This window comes from Cynocephalus volans, chromosome 16, assembly GCF_027409185.1.
Source record: "Cynocephalus volans isolate mCynVol1 chromosome 16, mCynVol1.pri, whole genome shotgun sequence".
NCBI lineage: Eukaryota > Metazoa > Chordata > Mammalia > Dermoptera > Cynocephalidae > Cynocephalus > Cynocephalus volans.
Genome location: NC_084475.1, coordinates 6,976,812 through 6,987,097, shown reverse-complemented (window position 1 = coordinate 6,987,097; position 10,286 = coordinate 6,976,812). Strand labels below are relative to the sequence as shown.

The following is a 10,286-nucleotide window of genomic DNA, read 5'->3' as shown; positions in this document are numbered from 1 at the left end:
TCTGGACTGCCAGCCTGATTCATAACAGACCCAGGTCTCAGCCAGCTGTCTCCTGCAACTCTGGACCCCTCAGGTAAAGGGAAAATGTGAATTAATTCACAATAAGGTACCGATGAGTTGTTAAGAGAAAGCCAAGTCGCTATATATTTTGTGAGAAACTTTGCCCAAAGGAGTGATGATTCTTGAGCATATTGTTAGTACCTGTATAAGGGATGTTTGTGGGGGCCCTCCTCCTGCTCCCCATAAAGGCAGCAAACGTATGGCATCAGTCCTAGGAGAGCCCAGAGCTTAAGATGGATTTTTATTCTCAACGTAGAAAATGAAACAGGAGTCATCTCCGTCTTCCAGCTGGGTGAGTTCAGAAGAAGCCTGACAGCCACCCTTTCCAATGACCCCACCCTCATTGCAGTGGCTGGCAGGAAGGTCAGCAGGTCTGGTAACCTTCAGTTCTCATCCCACCTGGGAGCCAGACAGCCTACAGCTGTGTTCTCAAACTTGAGCCTGCATCAGCATCACCTGGAGGGTAAAAACAGAATATTAGGCCCCACCCCTACAGTTTCTGACTCAGTGGGTCTGGGGTGGGGATCGAGGATGTGCATTTCTAACAAGCTCCCAAGTGATGCTGATGCCGCTAGCCACAGAAGCAGTCGTGGAGCCATGGTAAGAGGAGACCCACTGACCTCTTTAGAAGCTGATAGTGAATCTCAAGCTAGAGGGGCAGTCTCTAGAAAGGTCTGCATGACATACCCAAGGCAGAACGATCTCCTGACACCCTGGTGTGGAGAAGTTGCTGAACCTGAAAACCGTGAACTTGAGGGTTCCAGGATCAGCTCTTCTATTTACTGGATCTTGTGATCTTTTTAAAATCACATTTTTTGATTACCCTCTTATGTGCTGGGCACTTTACCTATCTTTACTCACTCCCACAATACAACATAATATCCCTGAAGCTTGCAGAGGTGGGATTTGAACTCAGACCTAATTTAAAGCTTAGGCTCTTAACTTCTATGTGATTCTGCCTTAAGAAACAAAAACAGATAACTTGAACAATTAGAATGATGAAGTAAGGGAAGGAATGAAAGTTGCTCAAAGGGCGGGGGGATCACCAACGTGGGCCAAGTTACTTATACAGTTTGTCTTCTCAGAAGCAAGGAGCTGGACCCAATGTTTACTTCTAGCACTAGGATTCTAAGAAATAACTATGTTTAAAAGAGCTATTTTCTAAATTAAGAAACACAAGAGCTCCTTAACTGCTAATCTTCTCAGCTAGAAGAAAACCTGTCCTTCCCAGACTAGAGGGAAGGAGGTAGACAGATTCTCTACAAATGACAGCTGATGTGTCCAAGTCAGCCACAGACGTGGGGTGCATACAGCTCTTCCTGGTGATTCTCCATGTAAAGATGCCCGTCTCACCATGGAAGAGCCCAACTCCTTCCCCTCAGAGCCCTGCGTCCACCCTTTCCTGAGAACTTCCTATGCTAGTCACTGCTGTATTCCACCAACAAGCATAGTTCTTGGCACATCAGAGGTACAAAAGGTGCTGCAGCAATCAGTGCATTCCCATCATGCTTGCAATGTCCACAGGAACTCAGCCAGCTGCCAGGATTCCCCTATTTGCACCCTAGATGGTAAGGGCCCTGTTTGAAGCTGGAGAACTAGAGTAAAATCAAGAGGCTGAAAACTTCTTAAAACTTATTTTAATATCCTTTCTCCCTACCCCTCCATTGGGAAAGGCCAAAACAATCTGGCTGGGTTTAAGTACAAATTAATACATATTTTTCATCATTGTATAAAGTAAATCAACATTGTAGCAATAAGGGACTATCTTTGGAAAAAGTGAAACCCATATTAACAAAATATGTCATGGAAGAACCCCACTTGGTGATTTCACTGACTCCTTAAAAGACCAGAAAAGGTCAACGCTCTGCGTGTTCTCTGGGGCTCGTCCATGCAGTGGAAAGAGGTCTTGTCCAGACTCAGCCAAGCCATCAGCTCCGACCAGGCCCTAGACCCAATAAAGCAGGGGGAAAGGGCATTCCTCCTTCAGGATGAGGGCAGAAAAGGTAGATCGACAAAGTCCTGCATCTTCATTTATAAACCCATGGGAAAACAGGAGGCAGGAAGTAAGAGAAAAGACTTAAAGATGCACCATTTTTTGAAGTTTAAAATAATCTGCAAGATCATTGGGGAGGAAGAAAAACAGGAATAGAACTTAATTCCTTTGAGTAAGTTTAAATGTGATCACAGCTTCATCCATGTCTCCACGTACGCAGACGCCGTCCTTTCAGCACTCTGCTCAACCTGTGAGGCCCATGGGTACTCTTTGCTTAGCAGCTTGAAGGCAGTGGTTAAAAAAAAAGGTACTACACACACATACACACATACATATATATGTGCAAATACAGATGTGTATATATACTTATATACATACACACGTGTGTGTATGTATATAAGTATATATTTCAACAAAATAGTTTTTGAAAGCTGGGGGCACCAAGGCCTCTGGAGCTGACTTCCTTCCATTCAGAATTCCACATGGCAATACCTGCCCACCAACTTCTCTCCAATTTGGAACCCTCCATCTTCCCTTAAGATTGTCTGATACTGAGGAGAGTGGGGCAGACAAACCAAATGAAGGTCCTAGAAAATGTGTCACCAGTGGCATTTTTCACATGTAAAAGAAAAACTAGAGTCATGAGTTATTTGAGAGTTCTCTACCCTTCCTGACTCCCTCCCCCTGCCCAGAGAACTCGCATGCCTGAAAGCTACATCTTTAAATAATTCTGGCTGAGCCTTCTTGCCACATATGTCAGTAACATTCCAAGCTGGCTACCACATGTTCAGGCTCTGGCCTCCTTCCCTTTCTACTGTCGAGTGCTCTGCTGTTTAAAGGGCATGGTGGGGCCATGCGTCTCCCATTTCAGCTCCATCTTCAGTTGATCATACATTTCAGAAACAACCAAATTTTTAAAAAATTAGTTCCAAAAGAATATTCATATTTGAAATAACTATTTCCCTTGAGATTTTTTTTTAAATTCCATTTGATCAATCTATTAAAGTGAGTTAGACAAAGTGTGTGTGTACATGCACACACAGACACACACACCAGCACACACCCACAAAATTTAGAGGTTTGGGGAAAGGTGTTTCCTGCCAAAAGATCTAACAGAGGAAAGCTTATGTGCTGATCAAGTTTTAATAACGTGGTTTACAAGAAATGTACACCATTTAGCAAGCACACAAAGACTGTGGGTAGGAACTACTATTCTCTGGAGCATTTGGCTCCCCAGCTCATTTTCTGCCTACCTTTGGAACAGTTTCAATAGTTACTACATTCAGAGAATCCAAGAGGACTGCATGGACAGATGAACCTTTATTTAAAAAAATAGCACTTCAAATAAATTAAAAGGGACAACCATCAAGTGTTCAAATTGTGAAGAAATAGTTGAAAACCTAGAGAGACTCCAAGCTGCAGTCTTCTAAACCTCATTCTTTGTCCAATGGCAAAAACCCACACATCTCAGTACTCCCACTCAATTTTTCCCTACTGAGATGAGGGAAGCAATTGCAAGCAGGAGACCAGACGGAGGAGAAAGCTGCATCTGATTGGAATGAACATTGCCACGTACTTGCTAATACGGGTTTCACTTTATGACCAAATGTATTCTTTCAAAAATAAAAAAGGGGAGAGGGAAGCTGCATGTTTTTAAAAATTGAAATTATTTAGGGATAAAACACTAACTCTAGTGCCTTTAACGGGCAATAGCAACTTTTTTCCTCCAAAGTCAAACACCATCCCCAGCTGAGCCTTTATGCTACAAGCTTTTCAGGAGATGTTACCTAAACTTTATTAAAAGAAAAGAACAAGTTTAAATATAGACACTGGACTAGCCCAGTCTGTATTTTCAAGTCCACATTCTTCATCTGAAGCAATGCATCAGGGACCCCCCTGAGTCTGCACGTTTTCAAGTTCACAGTACATGGAACCAGTTTTTCCTTTTAATTTTTTCCTCACTCAGAGCAGCCACACACAGTGGCCGTTGACGCTGGAACCTCGGGCGGGGCCTTTTCCTACGAGGCCTGACCCAAGCTGCCCAAGGTTTCTCCTCAATGAGAATCGATGCTGTCATGCTCTATGGATGAGAAAAAGCAAGAAAATAAAAGCACCTGGTACAGGTTTCATGAGATCCATTTGGATTCACTATGTTCCAAACCCGCTGCTGAATGCCATTTGTCCACTTTGTGTGTGTTCAACAGTTAGTGGCTTTGCAGTCGGTCTCAATTTGAAGAACTGTTATTGGATGCCCCAGAGGTTGATGCAATAGCAGCTCCAGCAGGGCTACTTGTAGAGACCGACTTTCGAATGTGAGGCAGCAAGTAGGGGTCACAGGCCAGTTGCTGGACATCGATGCGGTCCTCCTTTCGGTAGGCCAAGCATCGTCGAATAAACGCCTGCAAAGGAAACTTTCTTGAAGATTGAAGTAGATAATCCTGACACCTCCAGAGAGAACCCTGAGGCTCTGTATCAGCAGCCAGGGCCCAGAGCAAACATCTGCTAAAGAGAAGGGGGTGCTGGCTGGTTAGCTCCGTTGGTTAGAGTGTGGGCTTATAACACAAAGGTCGTGGGTTCGGATCCCCGTACCAGCCAGATGCAAAAAAAAAAAAAAAAAAAAAGGAAAAAAGAGAAGGGGCTCAAGGCCTTTCCCAGAAACCACCAGGCAGACCCAAAGACAACGGAAGCAGAGAAGCAGATGCTCCAGCTGGCACCAGAACCTCTCTGCTGCCACCGACTCTTTCCCTCCCCAACAGAGGAGACTGAGTCTTTCCTGAAGAGCAGAGAAAGGGGGTGTCGTCTCTATATACTCCCACCCTCAGAGCACCAAGGCCAACAAAGAAATCTCTCTTTGCCTTGGCTGGTTGGATGGAAACTAATTTCATTCACCTGCATCTGCAAACCATGGCCTCACATGAACTTCCTGAGGAAGTGGAAATTCTAATGACAAACTACCAACACATGCAGCTTGAGGAGACTGACAATGACTAATGCTACAATGGGTCATAGGTTTTTTTGGGTTTTTTTCTTTTAAAAAGATGACCGATAAGGGGATCTCAACCCTTGACTTGGTGTTGTCAGCACCACGCTCTCCCAAGTGAGCCAACCGGCCATCTCTATATAGGGATCTGAACCCTTGGCCTTGGTGTTATCAGCACCACACTCTCCCAAGTGAGCCACGGACTGGCCCTGGGTCATAGATTTTGAAATTATTTCCCTGTGTATATCATTCTTCTCTAAAAGGTCATTAAGCAAATGATGAGGCACATACCTAAGTAGTAAAGGGAAACCTGAATAGAATTTGCACCCTGAAGAGTACTGCAGACAAAAACATACTGTGAGTGTGGTTTGATATGGAAATCAAATTCACTACAGCATGGAGGTTTCCTTTGCACTAGGTATGAAAGACTATGTAGTCTTAGTTTCTACAACTCTTATCAAAAAAGCATTATAGATTATCTGTCTTTCCTGCTTGCTTTCTTCCTATTTTTTAACCAGACAGCTCTATTTAATCAAAGTTTGGTAATACAACTCTTTAAAATAAATGAATCAATTTTTAAAAATCCAAAACATCATTATCACCAAAAGTCCATATTTCACATTAGGGTGATAATGATGTGCCAACATAGGTTCACTGATTGTAACAAATGTACCCCTCTGGAGTCGGATATTGATAGGGGAAGTTGTGTGTGGATGGGGTCAGGCGGTATATGAGAAAACTCTGAGCTTTATGCTCAATTTTGCTGGGAACCTAAATCTGCTCTAAAAAGTAAAGTTTGTCTAAAGCAAAATCTAAAACATGAAACAAGCTATTGATTTTCTATTTTTTTTTGCATATTTAATTAACAAAACATAAAAGTATAATGCCAATCCTGTCTTTTCAGAATCAAAGACACTTACAGGTACTTGCTTGATTAAAGCATTTGGAAGGTAAAAACAAATTCATAGAAACGAACATAATGATATGTGGTCTTTAAAAAATAAACCTTTCTACTGGAGTTAAACAAGTTATCTTGGGTTGGATACTGGTCAAATAAACCTCTTTTACTGTGAATTTTCTCTCTACAGAGCTGCCAGCATAGGCTTTTAAAACAGCAATCAGATCACACAGCTGACCTGACCTGATCAAAGCCTTCAACTGCTTTCCATTTCATTTCATAACTCACCCAGCCATCTCTCCTACCACTCACCCTCTGCTCTGCTAGCTCTGTGGACCTGCTAAGCTTCCGCTCACATCTAAGCTGTACTTGCTTCATTCTGCTTGGAATGCTTTTCCCACAAATCGACACGTGACTCCCACCTTCACACCATTCACAACACTGCTCAACATTTCACTTCACCGAGACCTAACCATGCTTTCAAACAAGGGTTCCCACCTTCCCTACTCTGATTTACTTTCTTCAGAGCATTTATCACCAACTGAAACGTATCCATTTTGTTTTACTGTCTGTTTCACCTAACGGAAGGTAAGCTCCTTAAGGGCAGGGACCTTGTCTGTGTAGCTGATTGCTACATGTTCAGTTCCACCTCCACTACCTAGAACAGTCAGTGCTTTATAGGCACCCATTAAATATTTGTTGTGGGAGGAGAGGGAAGGTAGAGGACAGGGATTGGAGAAATACACATTTAGGGGGAGGGGAGCAGGGAGACTGGAGACAACCCGTGGAAAGATTTGGAGATATTTCTGTATTCTTCACAGCCAAGTCCATCTAACATCTCTAAAGTTTGGTCACTTGTTCATCTATTCATTGAATAAACACCAAAATTTGACAGTGGTATAAAGAAATAGTCTTGAAAGGCCTAACAGATGAGGAGAATTAAACATCTGTCAGGCAACTTATTCAAGTCCCTCAAGTGTCAACTCTTGATGGCAGCTGTGGTGTGGGTATTAAGAACAGCTTGCAAAAGCTACCAAGTGTTAGATGCTGTACAAGCCACTTGATACTACACTCAAAACCACCTTTTAAAAGGTGTTTTTGTCGTGCTCGCTTCGGCAGCACATATACTAAAAGGTGTTTTTGTCTTTGTTTTATGAACGAGGAAAAGCAGCTCAAAAAGTTTAAGTAAACTTACCCCAAGTTACAAAGCTAATGAGTGCACAATTGACAACAAAATTAGGTCTATCAGGCTTCAAAGCTGAGTCTCTCTCCAGCCCTCTCACAGGATAGTCAGGAAACTTGCATTTGCCTTAGGAATGTATTACAGGATGCAGAGGATTGAATTATGTCCCCCCAAAACTCACTGAAGCTTGAATTGTGTCCCCAAGTTTTATGTATTAGAAACTTAGCCACCACTTTGACTGTTAAGAGGGTGGGAAATCCTATTATGGTGATTGGCTTGTAAGACCGTGCAGTAGTGAATGGATTAAAAATGGTGGTCAGGGGCGTGGTTCTGAGGGTTTTAAAAGAAGAGGAGAGTCTGTCTTTCTCTGCTCTGCTCTCTCTGCTTCCACCATCTTACAATGTGAGACCCCTCGGTCACTGCTGCCACCACAGGTGGTCTTTGGACTTCCCACCCTCAGAAACTGTAAGCAATAAATTTCATTTTCTTTATAAATCACCCGGTTTCAGGTATTTTGTTATAAGCAACAGAAAGAGACTAATACACAGGACTTCTCCCTTGCAGATTTAATTTCTTGGTTATGTAGTACTTAAACTGTTGAATGATGGGGGCAGGAAGTCATCAGTGAGGAATTATAAACAATTGCTAAATATGTTCATTCTTAACATGTAACCTGTCAGCTAAACCACTTGGAAAATAGCCTCTTTCCTAACCTACTTCACAAAGGTGCACTGTCAGGGAACAGCAGAGACCAAACACTGATAAGGAATTGGACTTGTAACTGCTCATTTTGACACTAAAAATGCTGTATGACCATCCAATATGGTCACCTATCTAATTAGAATGGTTAATATATAAAAAGAGATACCTAAAACAGCAAGGACAAACTATGAGTAGCTACGAGTATCTTGGTTTGTATGAGTAGCAAGGCTGAAGTGATTATTTATAGCTTCCTTTCTCCATCTCCCACTCCATGTTTCCTTTGCCCCAATGAGTTTTTTAGTAATGCCTTCACCAACCACTACAGAATTTACTGCTTACACTCACTTGCCAGTGAACCCTATAATGTCTTCATACTCTTATATAATTGCTCCTGTGTGGGCCTTAGCTCCCCAAATTGATCCCAAGCCCTGAACAAGGAGAAGTTGGGTACCCCTCACAATGCCTGGTATATCTCTACTGAAGAGTCTGCTCTCCCTTTCCTTCCTTTACTCTAGGGAGGCTTTGTGAATTAAAAAACTAACCTGTCAACATTCCCTTTACTAGAATTGGGGATGGGGTGGGCAGAATATAAGCAATATTCTTCTACCTGTTGCTCTGAGAAATATTATTTCGTGCCTATCCTGAATTCATATTGAATAATTCATCCACTATTACCCCAAAAATAATATAGATGGTAAAGCAGTCATTCTGCTGGTCAATGGGTCAAAACTTACCTTCGCTTCAGGTGTTACTACTGGCTTTGGCGGGAACTGTACTTCAGTAGCTTTAAGAATAGTATTCTCTTGTAGAATGTCTTGCTGGGACTGGTTATGGCCGAAAGGCTATCATATAAGAACAAAAGAAACAAACAAAGGTGGGCCTCTAATTAAGATTAAAGAGAACATAATTTAATACCACAGAGAAGGGAAAAGAGAAAACATCTCCCAGTAGGAATTGCTGGAAGGAACTCTGGAGATGATTTCCTCTAATTCTTTTATTTATAGGTGAAGGGGAAAGGGCTCAGAGCTTTAGTAACTTGCTCATGGTCCAGCTTCTAGGTCAAGGCAGGACTGGAAGCAGCATCTCATATCTATATCATAATACCTCTGCTAAGTTTTGCTCACAGCAAAGAAAAGGAAGATTCAGATAAGGAACTAGCAACCTCTTTTGTTCTGAGTGTTCTGAATGATACCTGTGGCACAAGCAACACATACATGTGCCCCTGTACTCACCCAAAACTCAGATGAAAAGAGATGAAAAAGGCAGTAAAAAGTAAGAGTATAAGGTGTAAGAAGAAAGTGGAGATAAAAAAAGAGTTGGGGCTACTCAGTAGCTTCATCTGTGCCCTAAGTTGCCATCTTCTAATAAACTCTTAAAAATAAGTTCAAGCATACTGTCACATCTACAGTGTTTCTACTAAGAGATCTAAACAATTCTTCCTAGATAACCTCTGCCACCATTATCACAGCAATTCAACATATCAGAGAGTATAAACAATAATTAAGCCTCACAGTTCTGAATAGTTTCTCTGTTTTAGAGGTAAGATTAAAAAAAAAAAAAGAAGAAGAAGAAGGAAAGACCAAGGAGAAGTTAAAGAGAAAGCTGTAATCTGAATTAACAGTTTGGTCTGGGGAGTGTAATCAAAACATTAAAGAGTCCAGAGGAGTTGCAGAACTCTCATCTGGCTTATACCCACAGCTTAATGTGGGACACTGAAACATACAAAACACACTGAAAGCAGAAATAAGAATATAAATACACAACTGGATCCTAATATATCCACTTATAAGATATGCTCACAAAGAAAAAACAAATATAAAAATTCATTAGGCACAGATTACTACCTGGATTATCACTTGTTCAAATGATGTGACCTTGATCAGAGGTTAACACACAACAATTATTTTCTAATTACGCCAGTACAGAAATGTAAAACATGCTTTGTTTAATAATAATTTTAACTAATGTAGTGGTAGGAAATAAAGTCTGATATTTCAAGCTTCAGTTCCTGGGACCCTTAAGAATGGCTCTTGGGAAGACTGTATATCTTAATAAACTATTTCATGTAAGTCCCTACACATATTATCAGAATTAAAACATGTTCTGGATCTAACTCAGAAAAGCAAAAATGCGTGTTTTCAACAGCCCAACAAAACTCATTAGTTGCCCTAGGGCTGAGAATCTCTGCTTATGCATAAAGATTTTATTATTAAGTCTGTATTTTCTTTAAACCACTACTTTCAGGATTCCATTTTGTATAACCCAATGATTAACTCCAAGAAACTAATCCACCCGAGGCACTGAGTCCACATGCTACCTAAGAAGGAAGTCAAGTTGCTACATTAACTTTCCTCACCTTCCTTCCATAAAGACACTGGTAGAAGATCACACCCACTGACCAGACATCGACTTTATTTGAGATCTTTGGTGGTTCCTTCCCAACCACAAAACACTCTGGTGGTAAGTACCT

The 10,286-nt window shown here is 41.5% G+C and overlaps 1 protein-coding gene across 11 annotated transcripts in view; it reads right to left on the bottom strand.

The window, feature by feature from the left end:
- Nucleotides 1–284: 284 nt before the first annotated feature.
- Nucleotides 285–10,286, bottom strand: part of TLK2 (tousled like kinase 2) — a 122,598-nt gene continuing 112,596 nt past the window's right edge. For 10 of the 11 annotated variants that reach the window (XM_063081466.1, XM_063081467.1, XM_063081464.1 and 7 more), the window contains 3 exons: nt 10,173–10,284; nt 8,551–8,658; nt 3,355–4,452 (listed from right to left, as the gene is read on the bottom strand). In XM_063081466.1, the coding sequence (XP_062937536.1) occupies nt 4,279–4,452; nt 8,551–8,658; nt 10,173–10,284 (394 nt within the window). In that variant the 3' untranslated portion in view covers nt 3,355–4,278. Of the gene's footprint in view, nt 517–3,354; nt 4,453–8,550; nt 8,659–10,172; nt 10,285–10,286 lie in introns of those variants that run through there. The other variant, XR_010021976.1, reaches the window with a different exon arrangement.